Source organism: Triplophysa dalaica, chromosome 4, assembly GCF_015846415.1.
Source record: "Triplophysa dalaica isolate WHDGS20190420 chromosome 4, ASM1584641v1, whole genome shotgun sequence".
NCBI lineage: Eukaryota > Metazoa > Chordata > Actinopteri > Cypriniformes > Nemacheilidae > Triplophysa > Triplophysa dalaica.
Window position 1 is genome coordinate 14,039,950 of NC_079545.1, and position 15,787 is coordinate 14,055,736.

At 35.7% G+C, this 15,787-nt stretch overlaps 1 protein-coding gene across 1 annotated transcript; it reads right to left on the bottom strand.

The window, feature by feature from the left end:
- Window positions 1-718: 718 nt before the first annotated feature.
- sec14l8 (SEC14-like lipid binding 8) lies at window positions 719-15,368 on the bottom strand. Its single transcript, XM_056746663.1, has 12 exons — window positions 13,522-15,368; window positions 13,030-13,105; window positions 9,427-9,470; window positions 7,915-7,977; window positions 7,590-7,778; window positions 7,147-7,242; window positions 6,996-7,056; window positions 6,743-6,826; window positions 5,867-5,973; window positions 1,958-2,097; window positions 1,684-1,853; window positions 719-1,601 (listed from the first exon to the last, which is right to left on the bottom strand). Exons 1-12 carry the CDS (start codon window positions 13,573-13,575, stop codon window positions 1,498-1,500), a joined length of 1,188 nt encoding a protein of 395 aa, XP_056602641.1. The 5' UTR covers window positions 13,576-15,368; the 3' UTR covers window positions 719-1,497.
- Window positions 15,369-15,787: the final 419 nt, after the last annotated feature.

Genomic DNA, 15,787 nt, shown 5'->3' on the forward strand with positions numbered 1-15,787 from the left:
GGAAAGAAGTGGACTGTTATGCAATGGCCAAGTCAATTACCTGACCTGAATCCTATTAAGCATGCATTTCACTTGCTGAAGACAAAACTGAAGGGAAAATACCCCAAGAACAAGCAGGAACTGAAGACGGATGCAGTAGAGGCCTGGCAGAGCATCACCAGGGATGAAACCCAGCGTCTGGTGATGTCTATGCATTCCAGACTTCAGACTGTAATTGACTGCAAAGGATTTGCAACCAAGTATTAAAAAGTGAAAGTTTGATTTATGATTATTATTCTGTCGCATTACTTTTGGTCCCTTAACAAGTGGGAGGCACATATGCAAACTGTTGTAGTTCCTACACCGTTCACCTGATTTGGATGTAAATACCCTCAAATTAAAGCTGACAGTCTTCAGTTAAATCACATCTTGATCGTTTCATTTGAAATCCATTGTGGTGGTGTACAGAGACAAAAATGTTGGAATTGTGTCGATGTCCCAATATTTATGGACCTGACTGTATGTTATTGTAATATCTGACCAAAGGGTGTCGCTATCATACAGGCAGAAAAAAATATATAATAATATACTTATTAAGATTGAACACGCATTTAAAACATTCCTCCCTTTAGGTAAACTTTGAGACCCAAAATGACCAAACCTTAATCTTTGCACTTTTCTAAAAGCATAAACATACACCAGAAGGTATAAGAAAAGAAAACGGCAGAGAAAAGCAATATCTGATCATGCTTCAGCCACTTTAATACATATTCTAATAGTAAATTAATAAAAACTAATACAATATTACTCATAAATTACATTAATGTTACAAAATCAAAGATAGAAAAACACACATTCACGCTGACAAAACAGATCGCATTGGTGAAATCAAAATCGGGCCACATAGACATAGTACCTGAGGTAAAAGACTTGAATACACAACATATTACAAAATTATTTACAATTGTGGAAAGCAATACTGAGCTTTCAAAAACATAGAGATTAAAAAAATCATCCAAGTATTCTTTTGTAAAGTATTTTGTCAACATAACAAACTAAAGTTAATAAAAATGTAATCTCAGACCAAGGTTTGAGAGGGGTGTAGGCTTATTGGAGTGTCTCATTTAAGGAATTAGTTTTTGAAATGAAACTAAAACTTTAGTTTAAGCAATCAAAAAGTATTTGTGACAAGCAAGCTTGAATAATACTGTATACACTAAAATATTTGATTGTAATGATAGAGTCTTAATACAGTCGCTCCAGTTAGCGGAGTTAAACAATAAACACTTCATTAATGTAAGAGGGGAAGTAGAAATTAAAATGTAAGGTATAAAAATCACACAGGTATTTAGTTGGAAAATACAGCCTATCATTACACGATAATCAGTGAAGTATATGGTGGAGTATGCAGTATATACTGTAAAAGCGTTTAATAGCTTGTTACTCAACAGAGTAACAATCATGTAGTTTGACAATCTCAGTTATCTACTGCTGCTTGTTGATGTTTTCATTGCATTTCTAAGACTCTGGTTGGTTGACATTAGTAGGTAAGAGGACCTCCACTGAGAAGCTGACCGTTTTGGACTGGAAAATACTGTAAGTGTTGTCAAACCGCAGAACATCTGAGAAAAGAGATGGATATTGGTAAATTCATTTTCATACATATGAGAAAGTTTGTCTTCATGAAACAGTTCCTGCACTTACACACTCCTGGTTCTGGACAGGTGAGTGATCCATCCTCGGGTACCAGATGTGCATTGTAGCGCTGACTTGGCACAATCTCCTTCATCTGTCCAGCCTTCACCCACTCTCCTATTTTCTTCTTCAAATAGACACCAAAACCTATATCAGCACCATCACAGGCAAACTGCCACCTGAAGACCATAAAACAAAAACAGTTAAAATAAATAATATTATGGACTATAGAAATCAAGTAACACTGGGTTATGCTCTTTCTTTTCTAATGCGATCTGCTCACCTCAGCGCACAGTTTGGCGCAAGTATCTCATATTCCGTTTGGTGAGACGAGCCACGGCCGATCGTCACACTGTGATCGTAGTCTGTTTTAATGGCATCTCGAACATAGTAAGACCTCGGTATTTCAGCGGCAAATGTAATCTTAAAAAAAGAAGGCACAAAGAAGTAAACTTTACTTTGCTTGAATTAGGTGAATTGGTATTAGTTTGATAATGAAAAGCACAAAGGTGAATGAAACTTACAGAAAGATGATGCGTGCAAAAAGAAAATAGCCTGACATGTGATTAGTACAGTATTTATTGGGATTAAAGACATGCAAACATAAAGAAAGTGAAGATGAACAGGATGAAAAAACAGACGGTAAAGTAGTCAGATCTAAGGAGCATTTAATTAGGAAGAAACTGCTTTTCAGATGCTACATTAGTTACCAGGCCTCTTATTTCACGAGCCAGATGATCACAGAATACAATACAACACTTAACATAAACATCCGACACTTAAAAACAAGTTAAGGTCACAATTGTCTGGAGTCATAACGAGAAAATATTACTTAGTAACTTATAACTGTCTAAACAAAACAACTCATAAAACCCCAAACACCATGCACGATTTGTTTGACAAACTTTTTCCCAAAATTAAACTGTGGTGTGACAGAAAAAATGTAGAAAAAAACTTTGAAAGACCGAAGATCACTCTCTCTTAAAATATAAATATAAATATTCATAACATAAAACATTATTAACAGTTTGTTTTCAAAACGTTTGCTTTGTTACACCATATGATACATGGTACGGTATATTTGTCAACTTCCCACATACAGTCCAGTTGGTACATTATTATGTATCTGTGCATGTTATTTTATTACCCACAATCCCATGCACAGAAAAAGATTTGAGACAACTTCTTTTTACCTTCTTTAACAACTTCAGAAACAGGTTTTTGTGATCAGAGCAAGATGCCACTACCCCAGATTATTACTTAAAACAATAAAACAAAATAGAGTGACAGTTCACTCAAAAACTAAACTTCTGTCATCATTTACTCTTGTCATTTCAAACCTTTATGACATACTTTCTTCCGCTAAACAAAAAAGAAGATATTTTGAAGAAAGTAACCAAATAACACTGAACCCTCTTCACTTCTTTAGTATGTATACAAAACCAATGCAAGTGAATGGGCTCCAGTTAGCAACATTTGCCAAATAATATCTTCTTATGTGTTCTTGCGAAAGAAAGAAAGTCATACAGGTATGAAATGACCAAAGGGTGAGTACATGTTGACATTATTTTTATTTTTGGGTGAACTATCACTTTAGCCAAAATTGTACGACTTCATACAGTGTCCCCTTGCAGGTGTTCAGTCTATTAACACACTTTGGAGTATGTACTTGTGGTGTGTAGATGAGGATTTCAGGGTTACCCACTCAATAAGAAATCATTTTGTTTCTATCTGTTTAATAATTTATGAATTTCGTGCATTGTTGTCATTACCTTATCTGTTGTTATCTATCTTATCTAGCTGTATTTTAACCTTTAGTAAGTTCTTGTACGAAAGAAGTGCTCTGGTTTTCATTAAGGTAGATTACTGGTTTCATAGGCAAGAAAACTCCTGTCCATGTCACACCAGAAAGAGAACGAACGCGGTTAACACACGTTTCCACGCTACAATGTGGAAGATACGTTACAACAGCCAAAAGAATCCCACCTTTTTCAAACCATTAATAACTAAATCAAAATAAACAATTTACACAAAATGCATTAATCTGACAGAAACACTTGTGCAACAAGTAAAACATTCTAACAACACAACTAAATATTAATCCACTTCAGTATTCAGAACGCGGCGTCGTCTGCAGTGTTTTAAAGACATCCAGTCCTGAAGGGGGCAGCGTTACCTGTGTATCTACACACAGAGACAACATGTCTCAGTTCAGAACCCTCCATTTAGTTATGATTCTGCATGTTATAAATCTAGAATATAACGTGACATGATATACCACAATACTTAAAATGTATGATCCCTGTTGTAGAGCTGATATATAATGTCTTGTGTGATCCTACATGTTGTGCATCAACTTGCGTCAACATGCTTCAAATTGTATGTTATATTAATTGTATTATTCTGTTCTTTCAGTTCAATTAAACCTTTCATTTAGTCAATTCTAAAACTGTATTTAAAGTTATATAAAAGTTGTATGTTATTGCAAAAGGTTAATGTTTAAAAAATCAGTTTCAGTTTAAATTTTGTGAATCACTACACCCCTGCTGTTTATACAGTCGGTAAATCCTATGTATCCATGCCCCAGCACATACGCACAGGAGTGTTTTTAAAAACCTAAAAATGTATTTAGGCTGTTTCACACAATGCTTATAAACTGCTCCTTCCCCCTTTGCTCTTCACACTCAGGATTTACTACAGACAGAATCATAACCACAGTGCTAAAACAGATTAGTCATGTCAGGAATCCAAAGCTCCGACCTTGCCAACTTATCAGTCTATAACTAATGAAGCAATGCAATGGGCTCTGGTCCAGCATCAAGTGCATCATAATCACGTTTATGATGCTGTTCAAGACAATTCAATGATTAAGATATACATAACCTCATTATATAGATTAACAAAACCGTTTCACAGGTTCACCATGTTTATTTGTTTCTTCATGTCGTCATGGCAAGCTGAAGTTTTGCTTTTGGACATGAACGCCATTAAACTACATACTTGTGATTCTACTTAGCGGCACATTTCCAGGAATGTATCTACAGTATTGAGTTCTTAGGGTCAACCGAGTGACTATGTAATGCAGGGGCTGGTTTTACCACCCTATTTAAATAAGCAGGGGAAAAAACAATACGTTGAACTATGCAAATACAATACAAAACGAATGCTAGAGACAGAAAGACTGACACTAGCAAATAACACATTTAAATTCATATCAGTAATATACCTTGAACCAAGGTTATTATCATGAGGTATTAAAACATTTCTGTTTAGTTGAATTCAAATAAAAAGCAGAACTAAATATTATATGCAAAATTAAACTACGAAAAAATGAAGACTCATTTACTGACCCTGATCTGACAAGGGCCCACATGTTCATTCAAAAGTAGAACAATGTAAATTAGCCTTTACAAATGTTGGTTTATCAAAAAACTTACATTTAAGCAGATCCACTATAAATATTAACTATATAAAACTAAAAATGAAAAATTAATCAACTAAACATAAAAATAGCAATGTTGAAATGTCCAAAGCATGTAAAAAAACTGGAATATAAACTAAAATTAACATGAAACATATTTTTTAAATAAACTAGAAAGAGTTTGTTTCCAAAATGAGATCACTTTTTAACATTTTTTTAAACCATGTTTTTATTATGTTTTCATGCTTTTATAATGTTTTATTGTGTTAGTTAGCTATTTTTTGTTATGATGGCTTAAATCAAAACAAACCAACTGCAGTTTGATGGACATTAACTAGAATGCACAATAAAAAACATGATTTTTGAACAATTAAAGTTATCTCGTTTTGGGAATATTGTATGAAGCCTCTTTCTACTGTATACTATTACTGAGTGAGCAGGATGCAAAGTATGCAAAGTATTGACTCCTGCCAAAGTGAACTCTACCAGTCATAAACATTTTAACCGGCAATAAAAGTGTACTTTGCATATTTTTTTACGATTATTAATGAGATGTCCAACAGTTGCGCACATGAGTCACACTACCAGTGTCACGAAATGGAAACTGTCTTTTGACACTTGTGACTCGCAACTTCCTGATGGTGACATTCCATTAAAAAGAGAACTGAAAATGATCAAAACTAAGAAAAGCAGGACAATGTCACTACTACACATTAACTCATCAACAAGCTAATGTCACTAAGCCATGTGTGACCTCTGACTCCCACTTACCATGGTTTGACATCTGGGGTCACCATCAGGGTCGGTCAGTTTGCCTCCATAGTATGCTGGAAGCTCCTCAGGGGCGATGTACTTCTGCAGCACCTCCTGCCAGTTTGCTGAGAAGTCAAAAATAAATAGAATTGTCGTCAACATTCAGATGACAGAGGTGATTACCACATCTGTGACAATGTAAAGGAATTTCAACACTAAAATAAAAAATACCCAAACGCTACTAGATACCAACAAGTTTAGAAGGCAAGGGCTGTAGAGTTTAAACTAGTGATAAATAGTTTAAAAAAGGCCTAAAAATTATTGGAAAAACTTAAACTAAATGAACATTTTAAACGATGCCTGAGATATAAACTAAAATGTCTCTTTTATTAGTTAAATATACTAAATATTTTAATAGAATAAAAAATAAAACTATAGGTACCTTATATAGGCATCCTATATAGCACCATAAAAAAAGACAATAGCATAACAAAAATGCTAAAATTACAATTATTGCTACTATGATTACTACAATTACAAAACTCAGAAATCTAAAAATAATAACCTAAAATATTTTTTTTTTACTAAAAACAGAATCATAATAACTCTGCCATTTGAAAAGTACGAAAACAAATGAAACCACCAAAACGATTCTGTTTGTATTTTTGTTCAAAAGCTATGCAAAATAGGTTCTTTTTTGGTTATTTTTGGTTTGTGGTTATATATTGTTATTGTAACATTTAAAAAAATATTTTTGTTCATGCTTTAAAGCATACTAACTTTAATCATGTAAAAATTTCATGAATTCCAAAAAAAAAAGAAAATGATTAAAAAACAAACGCAAATGAAGTACAATGTTATGATGTTAAAAGTAAAACACTTATGTCAGCTTACATCCCAGGACGATGACTTTACGACGAGTGTCCTCACTCAAAAAATGCTTCACCAGATTATAAGCCACAGGAAACAGCTTGGGTGCTGCAAAGAATATAGCTGTGATATAGATATCCAACACGATAAACCACAGTATCATGCACGACATAAAGTGCTTGCAAAATAACTTTAACTGTGCACTTTGTGCAATCATTCTGTCAGTTTGATGTGACATGCTGTATATGCCATACTGATAACATCTGTAAATGCTGACCTTTAATAACAAATAACCTCTTGAGTCCCTCTGGATAGTTATCCTCAAACATAGTGAGAATCTATGGAAAAAAGTGCTTATACATTAAAACGGGGTTTTAAACAGTCTTCATTTTAATAAAGGAATTATATAATATATAAATGTGACACACCTCTCCATAAGTCTCTATAGCAGGTTTATATAAGTGCCTCATTCCCAAACCTTCAAGGTCATAGACCATAGTTATAGACTCAACATGCCTGCCCAACTACAGGGAAAGAAAGAAAAAACAAAATATAAAACACAGTCGTGATAAAATTAAAGGAAATTTAAAGGAACAGTTTACTGTAAAATGATAATTTTGCCATTCGTAACTCAAACTCATTTCAGTCCAAACCTGTTTGCTGTTATTTTTTGTTTAAGAAAATCTCTGAATTTTTTTTCAGGAAGTACTCATAACTTTTAGTGTCCATAGCTACAAAATGGAAGTAATTCTTCATGTCTTCTTTGTATTTCATGGAAGAAATGAACACATAACAGCATGAGGAAGAGTATACATTGACAAAATTGAGATTTTTGGAACTGTTCCACTTTTGTCCTATTCCAAACACACACCCGCTCGCTCTGTAAGTCGCACTCCTTCTGCAGCATCTCGCAGTCTCTGATTTTAGACTTGATGAAGTCCTGTTTGGTTGCCGAATGCATCAGACCTTTAGGGTCCATAGGGCCGATGATATCATACCATACCGGGTTCCCATCACGATCGTGGCCGCACATGCCCCCTGAGAGATACTTCTCTATTACCTGAGCAAGACAAAAACAAAAGGTGAGAAAATTACTCAAATCAGAGTAAACAGTATGAATAAACTATTAAATGGGCCAGGTTGTGAAAAAGAGTGCATGTAAAACTAAAGCTTTTATACAATTATGCATGTCATACCTCTGGCACTTGCCACTCTGTAGTGATGGTGTCGACCTTCGTATGTTTCCGAAACTCCAAATGCTGCACATTACAAACAACACATGGTCAAAACGGATGCATAAAAACTATTTGTGTGATTCAGACATCAGCGTAGCAAAGCATGAGCGTACGCAGACGCTCATTAGTTTTGTTATCAGTTCTGCATAAAATATAATTACCCACCATTCGTCTGCATTAGATACTGTTGTATGTGCTTTGACCTGAAGTTCAAGGAACACTAGTGACAGGGTTCAGAGATACTACTTGACAAAAGAGCTACACAACAGTAACAGAAATTCAATGGCATTCGATCCCACATCCAACAGCATTGCTGGAGAAATCTCATGCAGTCTGGTATTTACATCTGATATTAAACGCATCAGTTCAACCAAAAAGATAAAATTCTGTTGACAATCAAATGTCGTGTAAAACCTATATATGACTCTTTCTTCTGTGGAACACAAAAAGAAGATATTTTGAGAAATGTCTCGGTGGTTTTGTGTTCATACAATGGAAGTCAATGGGGGTCAATGTTGTTTGGTTAGCAACATTCATCAAAATATCTTCTTACATGTTCTGCGTAATAAAGAAAGTCATACAGGTTTGTATTGACATGAGGGTAAGTAAATGATGAAAGAATTTTCATTGTTAGAACTGTCCCTATAATACTTGTACTTCACTTTAAAAATAAAAATATAAGAAGCCTGTGCTTATCTGACACTTAACACCTGATGTGAACTGGGTCTTATATTAGTCAGATGACATCATTTAACATCTTATGTGACCCTGGACAACAAAAGCAGTTTTACGGGTCGATTCTTCGAAATTGAGATATTGATATAATCTGAAAAAATAAGATTTCCACTGATGTATGGTTCGTTAGGATAGGATTATATTTGGCCCGAGATACAACTAGGCCTATTTGTAAACCTAGAATCTGAGGGTGCAAGACAATAAAAAATTGAGAAAATCGCTGTTTAAATTGTCCAAATGAAGTCCTTAACATAGCATTTACATAGCATTTACTCAAAAAAAATGTTTTGAGATATTAACGAAAGGTAATTTACAAAAATCTTCATGGAACATGGTCTTTACTTAATATCCTAATGATTTTTGCCATAAAAGAAAAATCTATAATTTTGACCCATACAATGTATTTTTGGCTATTACAAAAAATGTTCCCGTTTTTGTTTGCCCCTCCAGAGTCACATACTTTGTAATGTAATCAAACATTTTTTAAAGCTATTTGACACCAACAATGCCACCTTGTGATATCCGCATCATACTCAATTTAATACATGACAAACAATCTGAGGGAGAAAGGTAATGAATTTTACACAGGGTTACTAGCGATCGTGTGACTGTTTAGCTTATGAAACTGCCAAAAACAAGTGCTTGTTTATGTGTCCATTTCCTTCTTCATTCCATTCTATTAACACACATGTACATATGTTAGAATGTAAAACATGAAAGAAAGATTAAATGTGATACCTTGCGCAGCATAGCCTCGGCTTTCTGTAGATGAAAATTCCTGGCTGGAAATAACAAATTAAAGAGACGAATTACAAAGAAGCGGAAGTGGTGCAAAACCGAGACATCAAACGTAAAAATGTTGCAGAATTTGCCATTTAACTGGTCTATTTCAGAAAAAGATGCTTTGAATGTTACCACCACAGATCTTTAACCACCACATAGATGCTTTGGATTAACAGCCAAAATCTGCTAATAAACTTGCACATTGACAGTAATGAACTATCGTGCACATGACATTCAGAACGCTGCAGACAAAGTGTTTTATAGGATTTACCTTGAAAACGGACTTGCAAATAATAGGAAACCAGTGGACAAACATTTGTCCTTGTGGTAACATCTCAAAGAAGGAATGTTTGCTGAAGCTAAACGCCTCAGGAACATGCTAGTTAAGCCAGAGATGATTTTTTTACCGTTTTTATGGCAAAGGGATACAGTCAGCCACATCCATTTATAACAATATCCCTTTTCCAGTTAATGTCAGCTTTACACAATTTAACGACGAGAATAATTCACCAATGGCACAGTCAAAGTTATGACAATAATATCTTTGCACCCCTTTGAGTTCTTTACTTTTCAACACTGAAACTACTTACAAAAGAATGGGTGACCTTTAAGAAATCTATGACCTTCAATATTTTGTACAGACCATATAGCAACCTAAAAAACTGAATTACACTTTAAACCGTTTCATTAAACCCTGTCATTCAGGTTCTCAGCCCAGAGACAGTCAGATATAGTGGATTACTCCAGTTGTCATATAAATCACGCTTGTCTGTACCTGACTGGCCTAGAAACACGACTAACCCAGAATTAGACTTGAGGTTGAGTCATAAGTATTTAATACTCAGAAAGAAGATTATATGACACACCTGACACAAGCTGTCGGTGTTCTGTTGAACGGATATGTCAATCATTATCATCGAACAAAGAATGTAGGTCTTTGGAACACAACACACTGTTGTGTGTTAGGTGATGCTTGTGCCATGACTCTAGGGTGCGGTTGGTGGTTGCCAGGGTGTTGTTATGTGATGCGATCGTGTTTTGGGTGGTTGCTCAGGCTTTGCTGAGTAGTTGGAGGGTGGTTGGTCAAAACAGTCCGCTCCAGGTCTGATATTCAGCTCCTTAAATAGGGCTCGAGTGCTTTAATACTTTTGTTGAAGGTCGGACAAAAGAAATGAACTCAAGTAGCATCACTATTATAGCAAATTTATTGCACAATTAAAGTTGTCATAATACGTCATATAATGATAGGGTTTGTTCAAATATTAAGTATAGTAATGTTTCAGAACTAAATGAAACCCCACAGCATACTCACACTAAAGCAGCACACTGCACTTTAACTCCAACACAGCTCAGACCTGGACTTCACGTACACACTCCACTAATACAACAATCTATATAATACAACAGAATACCATCCATTGCACATCCATGACATTTGCGTATCAAGTTAAGTATTATCTGCTTCACCTTTGTTTATCAGTGTGTGTACAAATGGTGTATAATGTGTATTGATAACTGTTAGTATGTCTAATAGTACACTGTGTTTGTATATGTACATTGCACACAGTGATCTGCATAAGTCTGTATGATTGTGCTGTGGTGATGTGACAATTAGGCCTGTAGCGACGCTTCGATGACGTCGACCTCAAAATTTCGTCGACGTGATATTTTTGTGTCGCAGCTCGCCACACACAAGTGGGAGACCAAAACATGGGTATGGGAATACTTCAAATTTAGTCCCAAACGTAAAGGTGCCGTTATTTGCGCTCATTGCCAAAGGAGTTGGCATACCATGCAAGCACAACAGCAATGTTGGAGCATCTGAAACGGAGGCTAACGTGAACCTTAGCTACTACCTAGCACGAACCAACTGCACAGAGAGCAAAGATACGTTGGTTAATTGACTAGCCTAGCACCACCAAAGTGCACAGCTGCAAGATAGCCATGTTAGCATTCAAATAAACTAATCATAGCATAGCCCTACAATGAGGTTAAGAGTAGATTTAAAATACCCCACAGTCATAGCTGTTGTTCTAATATGCATTGCTTTCATGTTTTCTAGGACAAAGCGAAGAACCTTGGCATCCTATCTTGGGAAAGAGATGCAATGCACGCAAAATATAAGCAAAAACAGGAATTTTATATTGTGTTAAACAATATAAGAGAGTTATGTTGGCACTGATAAGAGTAAACGGGCTGGTCTTTCATTTTGTATAACAGTAAAATAATTGTATTTATTTCATTTTGTGTAAAGCGGAATATTTTTTGCTGTGCAAAACTGTTGTTTAACAAAGTATATTATTACGATTTTTTTGGTATTTATTTGAGATACATAATGTTTTTTATTAATCGAGCAACAGAAAAATAATCGTTAGATTAATTGCCAAATTAGTCGTTAGATTAGTCGACTAATCAATAAAATAATCATTAGATTAATCGTTTAATAAATAATCGTTTAGCCCCAGCCCTAGTGACAATAAACGTGATTTGAAACGTTGAGGAAGTGAAGTGTTAAGAATCATTGTCCTGAGATTAAGTCAAACACACAGGCTTTCAGTCACTCGTGTTCTCACATAATATCTTCGAGGACCCCAACGCATGTTTCATAAGCAAGTGTTTAATCTTATCAACCTCTTGTAAGACACCCTGCCCTCTTTTAACAGCATTTATGAGTGTCGCCACTCTCCAGCCCTACGCAAGAAGATAACACGGCTCTACAGAAAAATGTATAAACCATCCTAATGTTCAACATTTACACACGTCCATCATGCATTGGTGAGATTGTGTCACTGTTTATATGTATATGCTCAGGAAATACATTAGTGAGCTCACATAAAATAAGCTTCCCCTTCTCAAGACCGACTGTTCTCAGCAACACAAAACCAATGCCAAAGTACATTCTCAAAGGTTCCAGTGTGTTCAAATCTGATTCTAGAGGATTAACTTTAAATTTGCAGACACAGCAGTTAGTTGCAGCCTTTTTCCATGCGTGTTACTGAAATTATGCATAATATAAAATATTGCATAAACAAGCCAACCGGGATCTAAACAAACACTACATCACAGGTAAATTCTGCATTTATTTTGTGTTGCAGCACTACACACAGCGTTGTGACTATATATCATTCTTCATTCTGTCTGCACATGGATTACTGTGAGATCATCTCTTTCTAAATACTCATTAGAGGTGCATGTTTGTACATCTACACATGTATACACTTAGCAGACACTTTCATCCAAAACAAACAAAGAAGAATTGAATATTTTGCTTTTATGTCTATACAATCTTACGTTTTTCTATAAGAATGTAATTTATACATCGTATGGTTTTATAAGTCTAATCATTGCATGAGGTTCTATTCAAACAGACATTACCTCTGCATGAGATTTATATGTATTATTATTCATAATGATTCATAAATCTTCCCCTTACGACTATTAAGCATAGTTTTACTAAATAATCATAGTTTAACCATGATATTTGAAGTAAAACGATGGTAATAGACTGTGCACTTTTACTATAACCGTGGTTAACTTTTGCTGAGGAAAACCTCTCACCTCGGAGCCATCGGAGCAGAAAGTGGTCAGTCTGAGACGGGCACTTAGGCAGAATGTCCTGAACCTTCTCCCGAAACTGACAAAAGTTTGAGAAAAAAAGTGCTGAATCATTATGATACGCATTGATTCATAAACATGCATTAATTCATCTGTCATAAACTCAACAGCAAGAAACTGCTTAAAAATGAAATTATATAAATTACAAGGATGTACTATGAGTAACTTTGTAACGCTCGTTACACTTTCGTCTGATTTGTCTTCGTTCAAACATTTTACGAATGACAAACGTATAGACCATACACACACGTTGTGCTTTATCTGGCTTGAAATAGCGTTTTCTTTTATTTTAAGCAAACCCTGTTTTTCATGTCCGGCATGTGGCCTCTGATGAGGCAACATGTTTCATCCACGTCATTAAAGTACCACGTTACAAAACCTGCGTCATTTAATCCATAATCTGTTGTTACCTGAAATAAACTCTATATAACTCACCTGTGCCAAAATATCTGCCTGCTTCACACTCAAATCTCCGACTCTTCCGCTCATGTTGCTCGAGTACAGTAGAAACAACAGTCTAATATTCAGACGGAGACTGTGTAAATGATGTGACGTAGCTCCTCCCACCTGTAGCGCCGCTGTTTTGTCGCTGTGGCGCTGCTGGACCAGTTTTTTATAGAATGCACTTGAAGACTTAGTTTCATATATGATTGCTCGATACGGGCTTCACGTGTTAACTTCGCAACATCCAGTGGCGGTTCTACATTGAATCACTCCCCGGGCGAGATCCGCTCTGGGTGCCCCCCCATCTACTCCCACCCATCCGAGAGAAAAAAAGCCATGTTTTACCATAACTATATAAGTGTAAGACGAACCTTATATTTCTCAATTGCACAAATCCTTCAACAGAACATTTTAAAAACACAATTCTGCACAAATCAGTATAAGTTATCAGAACTTAAATATACTCTATGTACATAAATGTTGCAACATATGTACATGATGTACATATGTATCATGATGTAACACGACCAGAGAACAACAACATTAAAATATTAAGAATAATATACAAATAAAATATAGAAAAAATATTCTAAATAGCACAAATCCTTCATCACACAAAAGCAAATCTAATTATTACACTATTGCACTAAGAACAGAAAACACAAACTAAAACCTGACCTTTCTGGCCTTCCTTAATGCAAAATCATCAATAATGTCATCATACGAAATCTGCCCCCTATTGAGTTATTGATACTGATGATAGGAAGGCCAGTGAGCTGTTCTTGAGACATGGTTGACCTCAGGTATGACTTGATCAACTTTTGAAAAGCTCCTCTCTGCTTGAGCCACAGTGACTGGCAGAGTAATTGTAATCCTGAGAGCAGTCCAAAAGTTGGGGTAGATCTCTGATAGATCCTTATCATGCATAAAAGTGATAAAATTCAAGGAGGCTGATGGTTTTTGATGGCTGACCAGTGACAGAGGATTCTCCAAAATACTTTAGAAGTGCCCATGAATTTGCAATTGAAATTGACATCAAAAGACAGTAGGCTACAGTATAACTCTTATGAATTGCAAATTTAAATAAACATGCCCTTACATGCCAAATGTCTGTCATGACTCATTAGACGCTTTATTAATCTAATCTAAGGGAGGAACAATTAGCTCCTTGGTTACTGCCTCGAATTATATTCTTTGTCACGCAACAGAGTTATAGCAAATGTTTGCCTTTGAACACATCCAGACATATGTTAATTTCGTTGGCTAATTACAGGGCCCAACATTAACCCCAATGATGGAAATAAATAATAACTTTACTTGTAACAGTTTTGTTGCAAAGCACAATCTTATGGTGAAATTAGATCTCGTGTTTGTTGAGTTAAAACCGAATTATTGTTGTATAAGCATCATAGCAAGAAGGCTAACAAACATAAGAGTTAACGTTACCACCCATTAACATTAGCCCTTCATTGATGATGGATAACGTCACCGTAATCATACAGAGAGAACGTAGTTACATACCTTTATCTTTTGCTCCTTTCTCCGCTTCTACTTTGATTTTTTTCTTATATTGGGCACCTGACGGCTTAAACCTTTTTCTCTCCATCGCTTTCATGTTTATCTGGCACTCGACAATCAAGACTAAACCACTTCACCTCCACATAATCGTTTTGGATTAACTTTTTTTATTAGCCATTTCACACACAATGCAGAAAAAAACGTGGAAAAATAGGCCTGTGCTTTAAAATTATGAATGAAATGTGCGTTATTTAGAAGAAAGTCAAGGTGTGACTGATTTTAGCCCACTAAATGGGCCCCCCTCCTTGTCCGCTCCATTTGGGAGAGGTGAACTGTACATCAGGGGATCAGCCCCTCCCCTTTACAGTTTTCACACAGCTTCTGCGCTTCTCAGCAAGCAGGGGCGGCGATTTACCAATTCCCCACACAGACAGTTATATTATACATAATAGAAACCTGCTTTGCGGCGCGGATTATTTTTCTTTTTCAAGTGCTTGTGCCGCCCCCCACGTGTCGTGAAAATTTGGCGCCCCGGGCGGCTGCCCGGTTCGCCCGTGCCTAAAACCGCCACTGGCAACATCTATTGGTTTGTTATAAACGACGTTATCAATAGTTAAGTTTTGTTTGCGTTTTATTTTTTGCCAATAAATCAAATGAGTGTATGGCTGCGAGTTTGTAACCATTGCTGCTCTTAAGGCAAAACATTTGAAAATTATTATTTACGGTATTATGGATATAT

Excerpts from the sequence above, each read along its gene's own strand:
- sec14l8 (XM_056746663.1), bottom strand. The coding sequence starts at position 13,575 with ATGAGCGGAAGAGTCGGAGATTTGAGTGTGAAGCAGGCAGATATTTTG. Across the intron at positions 7,243-7,589 it reads GCGACTTACAGAGCGAGCGG|TTGGGCAGGCATGTTGAGTC; the intron begins GTGTGTGTTTGG and ends CTTTCCCTGTAG. Across the intron at positions 7,057-7,146 it reads CTATAGAGACTTATGGAGAG|ATTCTCACTATGTTTGAGGA; the intron begins GTGTGTCACATT and ends TTTTTTCCATAG.